The 20,996-nt window shown below is 38.7% G+C and overlaps 2 protein-coding genes across 3 annotated transcripts; one reads left to right on the top strand and one right to left on the bottom strand.

Annotated features, from left to right (window-relative positions):
- The first annotated feature begins 2,848 nt into the window (after nt 1-2,848).
- smyd1b (SET and MYND domain containing 1b) lies at nt 2,849-16,602 on the top strand. 2 transcript variants are annotated; one of them, XM_088335120.1, is made up of 10 exons: nt 2,849-3,052; nt 4,014-4,190; nt 4,271-4,484; nt 5,916-6,046; nt 7,325-7,363; nt 9,042-9,237; nt 10,717-10,809; nt 11,959-12,122; nt 14,449-14,617; nt 16,164-16,602. In XM_088335120.1, the coding sequence occupies exons 1-10, from the start codon at nt 2,931-2,933 to the stop codon at nt 16,326-16,328; spliced, it is 1,470 nt and encodes a 489-aa protein (XP_088191246.1). In that variant the 5' UTR covers nt 2,849-2,930; the 3' UTR covers nt 16,329-16,602. The 2 variants fall into 2 exon arrangements, with proteins under 2 accessions (XP_088191246.1, XP_088191247.1); XM_088335121.1 differs by lacking the exon at nt 7,325-7,363.
- Nucleotides 16,603-18,932: 2,330 nt separating this feature from the next.
- LOC148365857 (fatty acid-binding protein, liver-type-like) lies at nt 18,933-20,996 on the bottom strand. The gene is made up of 4 exons (XM_088335123.1): nt 20,831-20,996; nt 20,573-20,745; nt 19,091-19,180; nt 18,933-19,018 (listed from the first exon to the last, which is right to left on the bottom strand). The coding sequence occupies exons 1-4, from the start codon at nt 20,895-20,897 to the stop codon at nt 18,968-18,970; spliced, it is 381 nt and encodes a 126-aa protein (XP_088191249.1). The 5' UTR covers nt 20,898-20,996; the 3' UTR covers nt 18,933-18,967.

Here is a 20,996-nt window from a genome sequence, read left to right as displayed (position 1 = left end):
TTATCGTTAAATTTAAGACGTTATTTTCTTATCCACCTGGTGCCATCCAAGATCCGAACTTCTATCTTTTTTTGTTTTATTTTCGTATCCTTATTTTCTTGTGTTCTATTTAAGTTTCTTCAGTAGATTAACAGTAATTAAATTCCATAAATCCAAGAGTGTTTGCCTTTATTACAGCATGTCAAATTATAAAAAACTGTGAAACAAATTAATTAAAGTTGAGTGTGGCCAACACTACAAATGAAATAGGTTTTTTAAATCCGGTTTTCTGATATAATTATCTAGAAACGAATGTGGGGTTTCAAGAAAGACGAGACAAGTTTGAAAAGAATAAACCTGGCTCTTTAATTTAGTCAATCAATTATTTCTTACATAATCCATTGAGCACCCAAATTTTGCGATAGGTTTTTCAAAAATACGTACAATATATGGCTTAGAGCAAATAGCGCTCAACTTGACTTTCGCTCTCTGCTGTGTGACTGCAAAATGCCCCCAAAAAATTATTGACTTTTTTCTACTAATTAGTTTTATATATCCCACCAGAGTGGGGATTGCCAATTGGTTGCTGCTTGATCCGTCTGTGAAAGGGCTGGACGGATCGATCCAAATATCAATATTATCGATACTAAGCATTTTCTTGTCTTGAATTTTTCTATTGTCCTGGGATCGATACTTCATCCCTCCTCTAATATCCTCAAAGCGCCACTTTTTCATGTAGAAAAAGCAGTTCTTCTCTCTCTTACCCAGCACTCTCGACCACACTCAAGTTTATGCATGACTGACTGGCACACTTATTGCACCTCTTTCTACCTGGCCTGCTGCTAAATCTATTCATTTTTTAATACAGTTAAAGGTTTTTAGACATTCTGACTTTATTTTCAAAATATTTTGCAATGTAAGGTACAGTTGACATGATGACATATTCATATTTGTATTTTCGTTACACTGCTGCAATTTTACTTTATTTCTTTTTGATTTTGTTCTGAGCCAGTTGTAGTAGAACTGTTTGAAATATAGTTATTTGATATAAAATAAAACATTTTTAGTGCCTGAAATCTTTGTGCTATGTTCATCTTAAATATCAACCAACTACCGGTAAATGGGAAGGGTTCTTATATTCGATGATTGCTTATCCTCAGTAGGGTCACGGTGATGCTGGAGCCCATCTCAGCTGGCTTCGGGCAGTGGGCAGGGGACACCCCCTAAACTGGTTGCCAGCGAGTTGCAGGGCATGATTGTGACATTTCCATGCAAAAAAAATAAAAAATACTAAAGAAATATGACAAAAATTCTACAGTACTATGGAAATAATACAAAAACTCTACAAAAATACTACTAAAATACTGCTTTGGAAATATATAAATTATACTTCTACTTAAATACGTAAAAACTTACATAATAGTATCATATAAAAACTAATACAGAAATATTACTACAAAACTACTACAAGAGGTTTTCAACAGAAATACTGCAAATTACACCTTTAGCGATACTACAGAAACTTATCACAAAAATACTACAAAAACAACTACAGTAACAATGTACCACAAAATACCACAAAAATACTATAGATACATAATATACACATTCTTATATGGAAATACTTGCAAATGCAACATAAATAGTACAAAAATAAGAATAAATAAAACTAAAGTAATACTACAAAAAATCTATAATCATAAAACTACTGTAATAATACAGAAATATTATGAAAATACTCCAGATATACAAAAAAAAAATCTACTTTCGATATACAACAAAAGTGCGACTGAAATACTAAAATAATACTACTATGGAAATACGAAATAAAATTACTTCAGAAATACGACCAAAAATAGTAGAAAATAAAACTACAGTAACACTGCAAAAAACTACAGAACTTCAGAAAAATCTGTCTTCAGAAGTATCCCCCCAAAATATAAAAAATAACCTGTACAGTACTATTTTAAAAATAAATAAAAAATGAAGTGCTTGAAACTAAAACACGATTTTGCTTTAATTGTGGTCGTTTCAAAACCAATTTGATCAAAAGAATCTATGTAAAAGGAAGTGCAACATGTCACACGTGGCCCAAACTCCAAATAGTTGCCCACCCCAGGAGTAGAACATGGAATGAGTTATCGTAGGTATGCAAATGTTCAAGTAGTAGGGGGCCCGAATCAAATTTTCCCATGGGCCCCATGACAGCTTCGGTCGATCATGTTCTGATGCTGTTCAGTCTCCAAGCACTAGCTTGTAAATATATTTCCCTTTTAATCCAAACATTCTTTCTTCCTCTAAGACCCGGAGAGTCTTGTATAATCTTGTTAAGAATTGTTTATTTTGTTTTTATCAACGACAATAAAGAGTAATCGAATTCTAATAATGTCAATGGATGTCCTCACAGTGTGTTAAGTCCAAGTATGTGCGTGTTTTCTAGAAAACTATAGAACCGTGGAGATTCTATGAGGGCGGGACTTTAGGAAATGGGCGTCAATCGTGCAGCTGTCCAACATCACCTCAGATTCCTGACGGACAGAAACAAGTGAGGGACAAAAATAACCTAGTGGAAAATGGCACCTACCAACTCATAGGAGTCACAGGGGTCTTCCTGCCTGTATGGTTGACACTTGCATTTACCCACAAATTAAAAATATAAAAAGAAAGGTTTGCAAAGTAAGAGTCAGTCGCAGAAAACTGATTGGATGTAGATATTTAGACAAGTAGTTCCTGGAAAGATGTCCATTCTGACTGACAAAAGACCCTAAACCCATACCCTGTACAATGGTGGGCCAGCTAATCAAGTTGTTGGCTATTTATGTAGTTTATCTACTCCACGGGCAGTTGTCTTTTTAGAGAGAGCTGGTGTCTGGGATTAAAGGCAGCCCAGTCTGTGACTAACTACAGACATTATACCCTTCCTGGATAGTACGTCTCCACTCTTGGAAGCAATGGAAAATGTGACAGTTTTTGACTCACCTGGAAAGGGGCGTGGTCTGAAGGCGAGCAAGGAATTTTGGGCTGGGGATGTTATATTTTCAGAGCCCAGCTTCGCATCTGTTGTCTTTGACAGGTACCAACTTTGGAAAACTAATAACCATTTTAAAAGTCGACTAGTCACAGACTACTGAAACCTTCAGTCAAATAATAGGATAATCATTAATTGTTTTCTTGAATTTAACATGACGTGTGTTTAATTATGCAGAAAATGACAATAAACACAATAGAAATGGGTACTATTAAAAACACATATTTTGTTGAGTATCTGGAATTGTACAACAATTAAATAAAAAAGTATCTATCCAAAACCAATTAGGCCTTGTGCTCGAGCAGTAGAGACATAAGTCCCCTAAATAAACCTCTGTATATTTTAAGGGACAGGCAAATGAAAAAAAAATCAAAATCAAGTAAACTTTTTTTTGTAAACCAGGGATGTCAAACTCAGTTTGGCACTGGGGCCAGATCCAGACTTTTTGTTCTCGGGTGCGTCAGATCAGTGACAGAATGTAAACTTAAAATGTTTAGTTTACCATAGTTTGGGAGTATTATGCTTTATCATTGAACCAGCTTTAGTAGCCTATAACAGTGTTTTTCAACCTTTTTTGAGCCAGGGCACATTTTTTACATTGGAAAAATTTTGTGGCACACCACTAACCAAAAATGTTATAAAATGCCACTGAACAGTATGTTTAATTACAATATAATTTATAATGCCCCCAGTTTTTACACCACAGACACTTGACAATGACATAATATTTGCAGAAAATGAGTCATTAATGTTTTATAAAATTTCAAAAAGTGACATTGGATAATTTCTCACGGCACACTTGACGATCTCTCACGGCACACTAGTGTGCCGCGGCACAGTGGTTGCAAATCACTACACTACATATTATAATCATGGATGACAAGAGCGCTTTCTAAGCATAACACATAACTTCCTAAGATATACAAAGCTTAAGTTGATCATTTTCCTTGTAGAGATGTTAGACTTAACCCTGTATGTGTAATCAATACTATTTGTGATTTTGCAGTCTGTCTGAGCGCATCTGCCATAGCTGTTTCCGCAGACAGGATAAATTGCAGCGGTGCGGCCAGTGCAAGTTTTCGCACTATTGCGACCGCACTTGCCAACGTGCTGGCTGGGCCGAACACAAGCAAGAATGTGCCGCCATTAAAAATTACGGCAAAGCCCCCAATGAGAACATTCGGTGAGTCGGGTTTCTAAAAAGTAAGAACGTAAACACGAACACTTAGATAAAATCAAATGTGTCTTTTCCCACCCGCACAGTTTGGTGGCCCGCATCATGTGGCGCATGGACAAGGATGGCGACGTGGTGTCTGACTCACAGCTGACCACGCTGGACCAGCTGGAGGACCACATAGAAGACATGCCCGAGGACGATCTAAAGGAGTTCAAAGTGGACATTCACAATTTCCTGGACTACTGGCCTCGCAACAGCAAGCAGCACACTAGCGATGTCATATCACATATTTTTGGATTGGTGAGTATTTATTGCAAACTTGAAACGGGGGCGCGGCCCACTTTACCCTACATGATGCTTTTGCGCTTTCATGCGTACATTATGGAACCTTCCTGTTGGCGACCCTAAAAACATGTGACCATAAAACAAAAAACAAAATCTGTATGGAGCCACAATAAATAAAAAGCAATATATATTATAAGAAAGGATGCACAAGTTGTATCTATCCAAATACATTGGAAAACCTTTAAGGATGTGTCCTGTTTTGTCCAACAGAAACCATATATTTTCCATATATATATATATATATATATATATATATATATATATATATATATATATATATATATATATATATATATATATATATATATATATATAATAATAATAATAATTTCCTTTGTATTGTCATTCTTTGTAACAATGTACACAGAACGAAATGTCGATACACCTGACCCGTTGTAGCGGGCCGATGCAGCCGCAGCCAACAGAGGGCGCCGCCATTTTACCAATGTTATAAGTCTTAGGTATGACTCGGCCGAGGCACGAACCAGCGACCTCCCAGTCTCAAAGCGGGCGCCCTACCATCGGCTACTGAGCATGGCGGTGCAGTGTTTAGCGCGTGTGCGGCACAGTTCTGAAGTCTTGAGATCGAACCTTCCTGTGTGAAGTTTGCATGTTCTCCCTGTGCTTGTGTGGGCTTCCTCCGGGCACTCCGGTTTCCTCCCACATTCTACAACATCGCATGTCAGATTAATTGGCCGGTCCAAATTGTCCCGAGTGAGTTGCATACCTGTCAACCTATACGGTTTTGCCGTACAAAGTAAGTTTTTTTTTTGCATTTTAAGACAAGTTCGACGTACAAGGAAATCTGTACAGAGAAACGCAAATTTGTCAATGCATGCGTCTGGGGATTTCCCATCATGCATCATTCCGAAAAAACAAATATATGGTGTACGATTATTTAGTATTTTGTACGGAAAAATATGACAGTTTGTATGGGCATGGAGCCGTGGAGGTTGACAGGTATGGAGTTGTCTGTCTCTGTGTGCCCTGTGACGGGCTGGCAATCTGTTCAGGGTGTCACCTGCCCACTGCCCGGAGATATCTGCTTGTTCAAATTATGTCCGGTGTTCTGAGGCAAAATTGGAAAAAGAAACCACACATGAATAGAGTTGTTCCACTGAGTATTTTCTGTTAATGGCCTTGTTAACAGGACAGGGTCCTTAAAAATACAAGCCTCGTTAAAATGTCTTACCATGGATACATTGAAACGCCAAGTGAACCAGCATTTGGAATCAGATGATTAAATAAAATGAATCGAGCTGGAAAACACATGCAATCACGACAACATGTTCCCTGACACTTATCTAACACACAACAGTGACACAACTACTGTATTTGTCTTACACATCATTCAAATCAGTTTGAATTTGACTTTGTCCATCCTAGATTAACTGCAATGGCTTCACAGTGAGCGACCAACGAGGCCTTCAGGCTGTGGGAGTAGGCCTGTTCCCTAACCTGTGTCTAGTAAACCACGACTGCTGGCCCAACTGCACTGTTATCCTCAACCACGGCAAGTAAGTCAAGCCCTCTCGTAGCTTTGATCATCTCCTGCTGGGACTGTCAGGGTTTTTTGAATATATTCCCAAACATATAGTTTTTTTTTTTTTAATTAGGAACAGAAGGTGTCATGTTCCTCCCCACAATTATGCAGATATGTTGAAATTTAGCCTCAAAGTTGACCTGGCTTGTTTGCTGTAGATCTGTGAAGTCACTGAATAAGCAATTAACAAAAAATATGAGGCAATTCCGAAAGGCGATTGTAGTAAACAGCAATTGCATAGAGCACATTTTTGCTTGGAGAAATTGCTAACCTGATATTAGCGCTGGTTTTGCTATGTCCCTTGCTTTATTCCCAACCAGCTTTGCATTTCATCTTTGTTTCACTCAAGGCCAACACATCAATTTTCCTTTTAGTCATCATACTTCCAATCTTCTCTTTCTTCCACTAAGTCGCTTTACTTCCACATCCTCTCACATTTAGTGACCCTATAACTAGGGTTTGCGATGCCTTTCGGTCTCCCGCCCCTCTTTATTTGCCTTGCTGTCTCTTAGGGAGTACAAATAGAGAGGAGTGGGTCCCCCCTCGCTCCCTCCACTATAGTCACCTCTTACGACATGCAGCAGGCCACGATGGGAGAATTCTCACACGTCCCAGAGGGAGAGGGCCTCTTGACAGATATGACCAGGGTAGATAGATCGATGGATAGCTTTCCATTTACAGCCATAGCTATTGTCGCTTTTCAGTGTTGGTTTTCGGTCACCCTAGATGCTTACAGCCTGTTTTTTGGTCAACCAGCCTTGCGTTTTTCCGCCGAGGCTGCGGCCGCTTTTCATTGATCGGTCCAGGTTAGCCCCTCATTGGTGGCTCTCGGTCTGTTTTTTTTGCCAGTTAGCCCCCTGCTCGCCCTTTGTCGTACAAATGCAGTTTCCATTTGCGACAAAAAGTTCAGGTAGTCTCCACAAATACTACCCAAAACCTTTTAAGAAACTCGCAACTACATCGACTAATTAACATATTTAAACAATTTGGCTACTGACTTGCTAGGGTGCTGTTGCTCCTCCAATGATGTCACAGCTCAGGATGACAAAAACAAGACAAGCCCTCCTTAATTGGAATATACCAATGAATAATACAGGATATGGATTTTCTGCAAACACTATGTACTATTTCCTCACATTTTGCATGTTTAAGAATTTGGAAATACCTCTTAAGAAAACTTGAGTTGTTATCCGTGTCTATGTGTTTGTATCCATGCATTTGTGTGTAAAACTGCTCCTTGTTTTATTTTCAGTCAGTCAGCTGTGAATGCTTTGTATCATTCTCAACCGAGGTGCGTGGCCTCTTGGCCTTTTACGTGTGCTTTGTTTATAAGAAACCTTGTGTTTTATTCCCTCCAGCACAACCCAACTGTGACAAATATGTTATGTACTAACCTCTTCAGAACATGTTATTTTCTTTTAACTTCACCTCAATCTGTCTTCTAAACCAGTGGTTCTCAGTGGGTCTGGGGTGCTGCAGGAACTTGTCTTATTTCTCCTGTTTGGTGACGAAAAACGATAATCATTTAAATTGAATCGTCTTCATTGCCATTGATAACAATGTAGTGAATATTGTTGGCAATGAGTTTAGACATGGCACTCCAGGGTAAACACGTAATAAAGACTTATAAAAGTATGTCAGGATGAATAGGAAAAAATATTTATTGCTTCGAGACTAGACCATAACAAAATTGCAATGAAAAGTAGTTCAATAACATTTAACCGCAACAGAAATTCAAAAATAAGTTGTTAAATATGAATACACATTTTTCAATGCAACTTGCAAGATATATATTTTTCACATGCTTGTTTAGGCTGGTGATAGCCCTGGTTTGGAAACTGTCCCTGAGCCTGTTCGTCCTTGTTTTAAGGGGACCTGTAGCACATACAGGACAGCAACAGGTCAAAGAAGTGGTGGCTGGGGTGAGATGAGTCCTTAATTATTTTGAAGACTTTGCTGTCCTATTGCAAGCCGGCAATGTCTAACAGACTAGGCCAAGAGCATCTAATAATTTTGACTTACCAAAAAATCTGCCATTGCCAACTATTGGTCTTCCCGTCATAAGCAGAGTAATTGTGGTATACATACATTTCCAGTAGGTGGCAGCAGATCACTACTACTATAGCAGATAAATGACTGTTGTACCTGATAAGGTTATTCTGTTTATTGGATAAATACAATGGAAATTTTATAGGATGCCAGTTTCATATTTTGACTATTAGTGCCCTCTGGTGTCCGTTGTTTTGACATCATTATCACTATCGGCCAATCATGTTGCTGTTTTTTTTTATTCACACAACCCTTAGGGCTGATCTGCTTTTCTGCAACGTTGAAGGTTTAAAAGAGGCTCAGGGGAGACGCCAGAAACTAAATTATCTTATGAAGGTTCCACACCCCTGTTTCTAATTGCAACTTCAAAATCTATTGATGTATTTTAAGTTTAAACTAACAGTACCTCATTTTGTTTGAAGGTAACGTTTAAGATTGCAATATGCCAACCAAAAATGTAGTCTGTCTCATTTTAGTTGTTATTTTAGGAGGGGTGAAAATACTGGCCAGGCTTTCCTTCCACATAAATATAAAACATGCATGGAAAGTTGATTGGCAAATCCAGATTGTCAAAAGGAATAAAAGTGTGAATGTATGGTTGTCTATGTTTCAATGTGCCTAGTTATTGACTGGCAACCAATCTAGGGTGTATACATCTTGTTCATGTAAAATAACCACCTCACCTCAACTAGGTCCCTCCAAGATGATTCTTACTATTCTTATTAGCAGAATTTGAAAACTAACAAAATATTAGATTTCCTTACCCTCTCCTCCCAAATTTCATTTGACTAGACTAAAACTCTCAGCATGAAGTAGGATTCATCATCACACCTATAATGACAACATTTTATAAAAAAAACAAACAAACACAAATCTTCCTTCACTTTCTGACGCTTTCCTCCATCCTGGTTGCTTCTCAGGATCGAGCTGCGTTCGCTGGGTAAGATTGCGGAGGGCGAAGAGCTGACAGTCTCCTATGTGGACTTCATAAATGTGTCGGAAGAGAGGCAAAGGCTATTGAAGACGCAGTACTTCTTCGACTGCACGTGCCAACACTGCAAGGAACGCATTAAAGACGACATGAAGATGGGAGGCCGGGAACAGGACGGAGTCAAGGTTGGCATTCGGTTTAGCTTTCTGTGACAATGCAGGGGGCCAGCACTCATAAGCTACAGGGTGGAGCAGAGACGTACCAGTGATGGGCGTGCTGCTGAAAAAAAGTATTTAGTTACTAGTTATTTCATTTAAAATGATTTAAGGTATGTAGAATATCAGAACATCAGTAGGGAGAAATAACGTGTTCTCATATTCTGCGCTTGAGACGGCACTACCGTAACTGTATTTACTTATATTCTGCAGATACATATAAACATGCCCACGCTTCTTTGGTTTTGTATTTAGCATGCGTTGTGTATTAGTTCATTGGCGAAGGAGGAAACGTCCATGGACAGAAGACATTGTAATTCACATTCTGCTTTTTAAAAAAGCAAAACTAACGCACCATGTGGTAAGAACAGTTGAGTAACAAGATTTTATCATAGTTACAGTACTCAAAATTGTATTGCGTTCCAAGAACACGTTCCTTTGTAAGTGCGTTACTCCCAACACTAGTCACGGCTGATAAGGGAATTGTGAGAAGAGAGTCAAGGGCTATTTCAAAGGTAATTCCAGATAAGATAGCTTTTATGTGTGAAAGCTGGCATAAACTAGTGTTTCGCAACATTTTTTTCAGTAGGTTCTCTCTGTGACTCTGTGAAATGCGTGTTTTCTTCTTATACAAAGATTAACAATGAAAGATAAAAAATTGTAAAATGAGAACAAAGATGAGAAAAAAATAGAAAAATGATCTTTATATTTAAGCAAACTAATCCAACATTGGACAAGATTTCATTTGCAGTGTTTTTGAAGGGTAAGTGAGTATGCAATACTTATTAAAGGGACAGCGTGTAATAATTAGTGTGTAATAATTAAGCCATTTGATGTTGCTGGATTGTGTCCTGCAACCAAAAACGAGTGCTACAAAGAGAAGAAGTCATCAGTGGTTGGCCTCAATGACTACAGGCCTGTCGAAAATATGCAGTGGACAGGAAGTGCTTCGAGAGGTTGTTCTTCCAACATATCAAAGGTTGCCTACCCAACACACTGGACCTTTATAAGTTTGCCTACAGGGCAAACTGCTCCACTGACTACACGATAAACACGGCTCTTCATGCTGCCCTGAGCCATTTAGATAAACGCAGGAGCTAGGTCTGAATGCTCGTCCTGGACTGTGTTTTCACACTATTGTCCCAGAGATACTGATGGAGCAACTCTCCCACCTGGGACTCTCCTCTTCCATCTGCAGTTAGATTATGGACTTTTTCCTCAAACGCCCTCAGGCTGTGAAAATTTGATCACAGGCCCTAACCAGCCCCTGGGCCGGAATTTGGACATGCCAGCTTTAAGGTATTTAAAAATCTGAAGTACCATTTTAAGTGCCTTTAAGTACCCTGCAGGACAGAAGCACACCCATTGAAGAACCATTGATGAAAGATACACAATAATGTTGTTGTTTTTTTTAACAATGTGCCTTTTGCCCTTCCTGCCTTCCCTCAGCCATCGGATGAGCAAGTGAAAAACTCGACAGATTACTGTTTCCAGATGCTAGAGAAGATGGACCAGGCTCGGTTAAAGGGCGACTACCATGAGGTAATGCAACACTTTTCAGAATTTTCCTTGATTTCAGATGCTGCTGCTTGTTCTGTAAAAAACGGTATTCCCAAATTCTAGAAAATGCAGTATGTGAGAAAAAAATACATGATTATTGCATGAAATCTATGTTTTTCTAGTATATTCCAATTATTTTCCGTGATACATTTTGAAGACAACCTGTCTCATCATTGACTTCCTGAGCTGTGACCTTATGTAAGGAACACCGGCACCCTAGAAAGTCAGTCATCATATTGGTTTATGCGGTAATCAATCGAAAAGGTTACGGGTGTTTTAAGCCACGGTTTTGCTAGTTTTTTGTGGAGGATGCCTCAGCCTTGTGTCACAGGTGGATCCACTAATGGCACAACATAGGGGAAGCAGCAAAAAAGGGAAAAACTGACAAAAATAACTCAGGGAGAGCTAAAATAGGCCAACGGGGAGCGATCAACGAAAGGCGGCTGCAGCCTTCGGCAGAAAAACAAGATGCTGGCGGCCCAAAAACACACAGTCAGGCTAACCAGGAACCAACAACAAATACCAGCTAGGGCAACAAATGTGAATACGGCAAGGAACACTGCTGCTAACAGGGGAAACAGGAAGACGATACTAACAAGGAGATAGCCAAACAATATTTTACCAACCGCGACACACGCCTTGAAAAAACACAAATGAAAAGCCACAATGGCCTATCTAAAAAGAGGCAAAAGCAAAGAAGAAAGACACGCTGTAACGGAAGCAAATAAACTTACCCCACGGCGCTTTTGGAGGTTGAAGCGTGCAACTCGGACAAAACAGTCACAAGGCCCCCTGCGACAGGATAAGCAAAGTTCCAATTTCTCCAAGTAGAAATGAGGTGTAGGCAATCGCTGTTCACTTCAATCGGAGTCTCTGTGTGAGCTGCCTCGAATATTGTGATAATGGGATTTACAATGTTGAAAGTGATGTGTTCCTTCAATGATGTCACAGGTCTAGAGGAAAAGAGCTAGATCAACTTTAAGACTACATATCTTAAGTCCCCCAGTACGTGGAATATTTTGCAATATATTACCATAATTGTGGGGAGGAACACAACACGCTCTGAGCCTAAATAAAAACAAAAAAATATCTTTTTTAATACCATTAAACCTGGTTGTGTTATCTGTACAGGTAGTGAAGATCTGCAAGGAGTGCATTGAGAAGACAGAGCCGGTTCTTGCTGACACTCACATTTACCTGCTCAGGATGTGGAGCACCATGAGTGAGGTGCAGGCCTACCTGCAGTATTTTGAAGATGCTGCTGAATACGCTCATAAAATGGTGGATGGATACATGTACGTAGACAATGTCCTATTTGTTTCTTAGGTCTGCAGTTGATGATTGGGTTTACAAAACCATATCAAACCAAAACTATTTAAAAGATATATCATGATTCACAGACCCATTAAGCAGCTTAGTTGTTGGGGCACCCCTTGCTGTGGTGTGTCTTTGGCAAGTACAGCCTGGTGGCACTGTTCATTTCCAGTCTTGTGGATGGGGGATTGTTCCCCCACATGAACAGGAAAGGTTTTAATGATTACCAGTAGCAAGAAAAGATTCCTGATCTGACTCAAATACACCACCTTTATCATCTGGTAGCCGTTGTTGGTGTAAAGCGTCCTCCTGCATTTAGGAGATGAGCTGGACTTTGAATGAACAGGAGTGGACCCAGCGAGTATGTCTTCTGGAGCCCATTAGGAATGCTTTTAAAATTTAGTTTTAGGCCCAAGCCCTTTTCAAAAGCCAGGCAGGAAACCCAAGAAATGCTTTAAATCCCCAGTTTTAGGCCCAAACCCTCGCTCTAAACTCTCGCGGGAAACTCTAGGAAGCCTGTAAAAATCTTCACGGACAAACCTAGCTATGAAACACTAGTTTCATGGCCAAACCCTAATCAGAAACCCTAGCAGGGAATGCATTAAAACCCTAATTCAAAACCCTAGCGTGAAATCTTTAAAATGGTAGTTCAGGCCAAACCCTGATTCGAAACTCTAGTCGGAAACTCTAGGAATATTTTGAAACCCTAGTTTCAGGCCCAAATCCTAATTTGAAACCGTAGCGGGAAACCCAAGGAATGGTTTTAACCCTAGTTTGAGGCACAAAACCGATTTTGAAGACCTAGCGGTAAACCCTAAGAATCCTTTAAGACCCTTGTTTTGGGCCAAAACCATTGTTGGAAACCCTAGGAACGCTTGAAAACCATAGTTTCAGGCCAAAAACCTAGCTCTAAACCCTACCGGAAACTGAAAATTCTACTTTCAGGCCCACACTTTTGTAAAGTACTCTGGCAGGAAACGGGCAAAAATCACTCCACTGAACCACTGAATACACTTCATGGAGATGTGCAAATAGCATCAACATGTTACATATTCGGTGCACAATGGTGCCAGGATTTCTCTTTTCCTTAATAAGAGTTCCTGCAATACCTTTTCTTCTTACAAATTATTTCACATCTTCATAAAACTCCATAAAGAGCCAATGTTCAGTAGTCATTACATTTCCATTTTCCGATCCGTGAGTTTGAGATCGATCCTGGGGTATGCAGCTGGAATTTTCATCCTGGCTTGTCAAACAAGGAACCGTTTGCAGGGCTGGGGAAACTACGGCCCGGGAGCCACAACTGCCTCGTCAGTTTCTTTGATGCAGTTTGTCAAATGTAAAATATATAATAATACTATGTATAAAATGGTGACAAAGTAGTATTACTACTACTACCAAAATGATTTGATTTTGTGCCATGTTTTTCCCAGGGTCCCCAACATTCAAAAGCTGTCTATATCAAGTCAAGTCAAGTCAAATTTATTTATATAGCCCTTAATCACAAAAATGTATGTTTCTTTATTTGCTTTAGTTCTCTGTCAAACGGACGAAAACAACATTCATCAAATTTAATGGAAACATTTTTTTTAAAACATACTGTAAAATTTTGGGACAATTTTTATTACTTTTTTAAATTTCAAAACCAATTTAATTAAAATGTCTGAAGGTTAAAAACAAAAGAACATATATTAAACTTAAACGTCTGGGTGTTCATTAACCTTGCTATTCTCAAAAATACTGCAAATTTGTGGATTCGAACAATATATGTGTAAATATTTTTGGACAAATCTCTCCCCATGTAGGGTAAATTGACGGTATTATGTAGCATACAATTTCAGTTGCAGGAAGTTTTGCTTATTACAGTTTATCACTAGTAAACGCTACCTTAACGTTTTGCATGGCCAATAATCAATTTCCATAATTGATACCTAATCCTTGCACTAATACACATTTCATGGTGCCCTGTTAAGGTCAAGCATGCCCTTGTCTTCTTGGGCGCGGCCCGTAAGCAGCGATGCAGTTTATAGGACAATGCCATACAAACTTATGTCAGCTGCCTTTTATCCCGAGGGAAGAAATGCAATGGTAAAGCAAAGCCACCACAGAGCAGTTTCAACGTCATTTTTAAGCAGACTTGTTCTGAAATATTGCAACAATTTCGAGCATTTTAAGGACTTCACCCGAAATTCAAGCACATTTCAACCCTTGATGACACAACATTAAAATTCAATCATATTCAAGGATTTCAAGCACCTATACAAAGCCTGAATACTCTTTGTGGCTTTTTTGTCTGATTTCAAACAGGAAGCTGTACCACCCCAACAATCCCACTTTGGGAATGGCGGCTATGCGAGCAGGAGTCACCCACTGGCAAGCTGGCCTGATTGAGGTTGGCCACGGGATGATTTGCAAAGCCTATGCCATTCTCATGATAACGCACGGTCCCACCCACCCCATCACCAAAGACTTGGAGGTACCAAAACTTTTTCACGAATCCGGTCACCATATGTTGCAGATACAATGCAGACGATGAAATCTAGCTGAATGCGTTTTAATCAAACTGCAATGACGAGATTACAAATGCACCAATCAGAAATGGTCAAATAAAAGTACTGTAATTTACTGAGCATTCTTATAAGAAGCTGGAACATCTTAATTTGGAACACCAGCAAATCGTAAACAAAATGCTTAAGTTACAACAAAAATGCACATAGATGACCAAAAAGTTACATGTCCCGTAAAGTACAATCCAACAACAGAAAATCCATCATAATATGGTATACATGAAAAGAGTTGAATGTGTTGCTTTCTGAACTCCTGACAAATTACAACAGTACACGGCAAAGTACGACCTGCATGCCTCATATGGTAAAGATATAATGATCATATATGGTGGTAATAAAAGTATCACTACTAATAATTGTTGTTTTGGTGGTCGTCTTGTCCCCAGTGTCCTTTTACATTTTGGGTTTTATCACATGTTTTAAATAAAAAGGAATACATCATGAATCTACTTTCATTCTGAGTGTTTCAAACAGAATATATGAAATTAATTGATTTATAAACAAATATGACCAATATATAACATGAACATATAGATATTTGCATGTATATCTATTTATAAATGCAGCTGAAAGACTTCTGAGCTAATGTTTTTGAGTTTTTCCAACGTCTTTTATCAGATGTGTTCATTAAGGCGAATATATTACTTTTTATTTCATTTGGCGTCAAAAACATTTGGATAAAATTAATTAATTACCAAATATAAAATATAACACTAAATGTAGATGATTCATTCAAAAATGCACATGAGAAAAATTGGATAGGCATACAGTTCTGAGGTCATGGGTTTAAAATCAGCTACCAGCCATCCTGTGCGGAGTTAGCATATTCTCCCCATGCTTGTGTGGGTTTCCTCCCACATTCCAAAAACATGCATGTCAGGTTAATTTGCCATTCACAATTGTCCTTAGGTGTGAATAAGCAAGTGAGTTGTCTGTCTATGTGTGTCCTGCGACTGGCTGGCAACCAGTTCAGAGTGTCCCCTGCCCACTGCCCAAAGATAGCTGGTATTGGCTCCAGCACCCCACTGATGATAAACAGTGCAAATAATGGATGGATGGATGGATGGATAGGCATACATGTTTCTTTCTTTCCTTCAGGTTTCAACGCAGCATTCGAGACTGTATCGGCTGTATAGAAAAATCCAATCAATCAATCTCTTTTTCTGTCTGGCCAGGCCCAACTGCCATTTTTTTTTTAACCAAATGTGCCCGGTGACTTGAATTACAGCTAGAAAACAATTTGATAAACAATATTAGTTGATCATTCACTTAATTTTTACTCCTATATTTTATTTCCTTCTGGAAGATTGTAACTTCATCCCAAAACATGTTTACATTGAATCCAGAAAGAAATCTGCATTTTACCCATGTTCACAATTTCAAACTCACTAAACGACTAAGCATCAAAACAGTGCTGACACTTTTCCATTCGTCCCACCTTTTCCTCCCCTGCAGTCTATGCGGGTGCAGACAGAGATGGAGCTGAGGATGTTCAAGCAGAACGAGTACGTGTACCACAGCATGAGAGATGCCGCCTTGAAGAACAAACCCATGACCATGATGCATGAACCCAAGTCCATGGAGGAAGGCATCAAGAATCTCTTCCACAGGAGGAAATGAACCACAGCAAAATGCCATGCTAATTGTTTGTTCCGGTTGCAGTTCCACGTGCTCGCCTCATGTTTAGCATTAAAAATGTGATGTCTTGATAAGCAAGTCCCCAAATTGAAGTGTGGCGTTCGCACATTCCAGGATTCAACAGCATGACACCATATCACTAGCATGTCTGTTCAAATTGACCCCACCTTTTTCAGAAATGTTTTCTGGCGTGTTTTCTTTCAGGAACGACCTGGACAACATTGGTATTTTTAGAATACACCTGACAGATGGAAAACAGGAGTAAAACAAAATGAATATATATTCAAGCCCATATTAGCTCTCCATGTCATCAAGTACTGGTAAATAAAGCAAATTGTGTGGGTCTGCATGTAAATTTAATGAACAGTGCACAAATGTGGTGTGTATCAACCTGTATGGGGCGGGTTACTGAAAATCAGTAATTATTTTATTGAAAAATTCAGTTGCCCCCAGATAACACCAAAATTAGCACATTACTTTGAAAGTAACCATCTAGTTTCAAATAACCGTTGAAACATACCTAGACATCTACACCCAATAACTGTTTTAAGCCCTATTTATTGCATCTCCTGCATTACAAAAGTAAACCAGCCTTAAATGGTGTTTGAATAAAAAAACAGTAATATAGCAAAAACTGGCAACTATGTGAACTGTTAATAACCAAAGCGGTGCACAAGTCAGGATAACTGGCATCCTATGTTATCGCCTTTGCAGGCGCCCAATAAAAAAACAACTAGAACCTAGAACTTTCAACAAGTGCAAACATCTCTTCGCTCATTTAGTGTTTAAACGGGTACTTCAGACTGAAAATGAACAGAAACCCTGCTGGTTGTAAAACTAGGCAGGTTGGTAGGAATGTCCAAAAGCATGCAATGGTTTTTGAATAACCAAAGTCTTGAGATATTAACATTGCAGTAAAAGAGGAAAACATTTTAACAGGTTAGAATAAGTTTATTGGGTATAATTTGTCAGAGTGCTGACTTTTTAGTGGGCTCTAGGAAATTGTTCAATTTCATCCAACTTGTCATATTAAATTGTAGACCAGGAGTGGGCAAACTATGGACTGCTGGCCACATGAGACCAGTCAAACAAAAAGTAGCCAAAAGTACCAAAATGAGTCTAAATGTGCCAGGAATAATTTTAAAATATATTCTGGGATTTATCAGAGAACCCCTAAACGTTACATTGAACTTTGTTTCTAAAACAATTTTTAAAACGATTTTTCATAAAAAACGAAATGTTAGTTATTGGTCCATCTAAATGCAGTGACTTCTGAAAAAGTGCTCTGAACATTGACAAATGTAATATAACCCAGAGTGACTCAAAAATTTAGGTGTAATATTTGACCCCGATCTGTCCCTTCATACGTGAAGAATATTATTACAGCTTTTCTTCCATCTTCGCATACAATAGAGATTATAATTTACCTCCCATCTCGATTACTGTAATGCACTACTCTCCAGTCTCCTGAAGTCCAAAATCAAGAGCCTTCAGCAGGTACTAAATACTGCAGCGGGTCTTTTAAGACATTTGGATACATTACCCCGATTTTAGCCAACCTGCATTGGCTCCCTGTTAGCTTAAGATTTCAAGGTTCTGTTGGGAGTATACAAAACCATGCATGGACTTGCTCCCTCATCTTTCAGATTTAATTTCCCAGGTTCCAATCCAGAGCCTTCGCTCTGAAAACGCTGGTCTAGTGATCCCAAGAGCCAAGAGGAGATCCGCAGGTTCGAGCATTCTCCATTCGAGCACCGATGCTGTGGAATGCTCTTACCCCAGAGATTCGATCTGCAACCTCAGTGAAAATGTTTAAAACACCTCTCTATAGCATGTAAAAAGACCTACATTTTATGTTGACAATATTAGTGTATTTTAGTGCCCTCATTCAGGTTTTAGAGAAGGGGATGGTGTCATAAGTCTGGTGTGCAATGATCCATGGTCTGCAGCACTTTAAGACTGATTAAGAGCTATACAAATAAAAAAAAAAAATTGGTTCAACCATCTTTTGACCTCATTGAGGGATTAGCATCTTCCGCAACTCAAGTTTGCCCGCTTGTCCTGAACTTAATGATTTGGATGCTTTAAATTTCCAAATTTACTCAGATAAATGTTGACTATAAATCATGAGTAAACCTACATGTTTTCCAGTCAATTGTTCCACAACCTTAGTCTGAATCTAGACCCAATTTACAGAAATGATCCAGCTTAGAAGACTTAATTTCATACTGTACTTTAATGCAGCACCCTTCCACAACTTCCAAATTGAGAGTTCAATACGCCAGAGGCAACCAAGGCAGTTTAACATTGGTGGCACTTAAAGGTGTTGAAACCAATTTTTAATGCTCTCACCACATTACAAATCTGGGTTTGTTATCAAACCAAAAATGAAAGCTCAAAACTCAAGATCGTCCAACACAATTAAGCTACAACCTGTTTAGCTTAAAGTGTAAATGAGAAGCACTGCCACTTTAAATCATTCAGGAATATGAAAACAAATTCACCCCCCAGTGAATTATGCAAGTTATATGCAGTTCTCGGGTCCGCAAGTCGGTCAACCGAACTTTAATGATTGAGACATAGCAATGTGCCTTAATGCTTTTATTATGGCAGGCGCATTCTTAAATACGTTTGCTTGTCCTCTTGTACACAATGTCACCAAGCGTCATTGTCTGAAAAAGAAAAAACAACAGTCAAGTTAAGCATTCATGAGTTTATCCAATTGTTATGAGCACAACACTCACATTGACGATTGTGTCTCCCTCCAGCCGCGTGACAGAGTCAATTCCCTTCAGAGTAACCTTCAGTGTGTTGCCTTCGCGCTGAACCACCGCCTTTAAAAAAAAAAAAAAAAAAAAAAAAAAAAGTATATTCAGACATCGAAGGCATTTTACACCTTAACTCCAATATGAGGGAATGGCAACTTTTAAATTGGAGCACAAAGTTGCCAGGATATGTAGGGCTCACAAGTAAAAAAAAAAACAAAAAAAAAAACTTACATTTATGTGGGTCAAACGTTAACATTGTACTTTTGAAAAACACTTTCGAACAGGTATTCTCAAGTCGAGACATCAACACTTTTCCACTAAATGTTCTGCAATCCAGTTTAATTAATTTGCCTAGGCTTTTGGTTTTAGTTAATGGTAGCAGAAATCTTACCAGCTCCCTCTAGGCGAGCAAAACTAAGCAACCTATGAGTATTAAGAAGGCACAAGTTTATATTTGTGTCTTAGTCACAGCAATGTCGTCTGAATTAAGTTTTTTTTTATTTATTTATTTTTTTAAATGTACTCATAGGAGTACCAAATTCACCATGGCTCTTAAATCAGTTGCAAAATATGTTTTTTTGATCTTATATCGGGTAATCCAATATTCAATTGAGAGCTGAGAGAAGGGAAAAAAAAAAAAAAGTAGACAAAGCCCTTTAAACCACTCACGTGAGTCATTACACTTGTTTGTGAACCACAGAATGTTGATGTAGCAATTATGTTAAAAGGGATTCAGTGGTTTGAGCCATGTACAGTACTGGATGAAGTCATGTTACATTTACATGAAATCATAAAAATATGTCATTTTAACAGCTGAAACTTGTGCTTGAAAAATAATCTATTAGAGTCCAACAGAATAAAAAACACTAATGAAAATGTATTTTGACTACCAAATTTTAAGTTGTTGACATGTGAGATTTACCAGCTTTTCTTAAAAGGGACCAATATTCGACCCCTAAATGTCACTAGTGCAACCAAAAAAAGTCATTCAACTTATACAAATGCCACTACTACTTGGAAGAGATCAAGTTATTACATTTGTTATTTATTCAATCATATGGCATTAAAGTTAGGCTGCAATTTTCACATTAAACTTAAGGTTTGGGGTTATTGTTACCAATAAGGGCAAATTGGCAGCCCCAATGAGGTGTAATGCATGTTATGTAGACTACACATTTAGCAACCTATGACCTGTTAAGGAACCCAAAAAAAATCTAACTTGCATATCACTTGTGCAGGTTAGCATTATAAAAGTTTCCTAAAACCAGGCCCACCTACAATGCACCCTTTAGTGGCCTGCAACAAAGGTAGCTCAGCTTTTACAACTAAACTGCATTTGTTGGACTCCAGTCCAAATTAACCGATATGGCGACCATCAACATGTGACAATAGTAGTTTACGTTATCATGTGATGCACCAAGTCATAGGATACATGTCCCAAATAAACGCCAGCCTTACCTTGACCTTCTCTCCTGTGATAGTCTCTAGCTCAGCCTCCTGCCCAATGGAGAAGGAGTTAACAAGGACTTTGTTACCAGTTGTGACAGTCACTTTGAAGTCATTGCCATTCTCTTCGATCTCAGAGATACTCTTGACATCTTTGCCTTTCTGGATAAGGTCATCAGGAAGACCTGGAATGGAAATAAATTGGGTCAAAACACCTGTGACCCAGACAAGAGAATTTTAACTCAACAGGAATACAAGGCACAATCTTACCAATGGCCTTCATGAAAGGCTCAAAGTTCTCCTGAGACTCAAGCTGGTATTTTCCAGAAAAAGACATAATGCCAGGCAAGTGAACTTAGAGGAAAGAGATGCTATTGTGTTGACTTATATACTGCCACAAACACACACACATTCACACATACCAATCATTAACTTC

Source organism: Urocampus carinirostris, chromosome 5 (genome assembly GCF_059441175.1).
Source record: "Urocampus carinirostris isolate Australia breed hairy pipefish chromosome 5, RoL_Ucar_1.0, whole genome shotgun sequence".
Taxonomy (NCBI): domain Eukaryota; kingdom Metazoa; phylum Chordata; class Actinopteri; order Syngnathiformes; family Syngnathidae; genus Urocampus; species Urocampus carinirostris.
The sequence above is the reverse complement of the archived record's forward strand: the minus strand, read 5'-3'. Positions and strand labels throughout refer to the sequence as shown.

What these genes read in the sequence shown, in the direction of transcription:
- smyd1b (XM_088335120.1), top strand. Translation starts at nt 2,931, where the DNA reads ATGGAAAATGTGACAGTTTTTGACTCACCTGGAAAGGGGCGTGGTCTG. An exon ending in GCATCTGTTGTCTTTGACAG is followed by an intron (nt 3,053 to 4,013) that starts GTACCAACTTTG and finishes GTGATTTTGCAG; the next exon opens with TCTGTCTGAGCGCATCTGCC. An exon ending in GCCCCCAATGAGAACATTCG is followed by an intron (nt 4,191 to 4,270) that starts GTGAGTCGGGTT and finishes CCACCCGCACAG; the next exon opens with TTTGGTGGCCCGCATCATGT.
- LOC148365857 (XM_088335123.1), bottom strand. Translation starts at nt 20,897, where the DNA reads ATGTCTTTTTCTGGAAAATACCAGCTTGAGTCTCAGGAGAACTTTGAG. An exon ending in GCCTTTCATGAAGGCCATTG is followed by an intron (nt 20,746 to 20,830) that starts GTAAGATTGTGC and finishes TTTCCATTCCAG; the next exon opens with GTCTTCCTGATGACCTTATC. An exon ending in AGGGAGACACAATCGTCAAT is followed by an intron (nt 19,019 to 19,090) that starts GTGAGTGTTGTG and finishes TTTCTTTTTCAG; the next exon opens with ACAATGACGCTTGGTGACAT.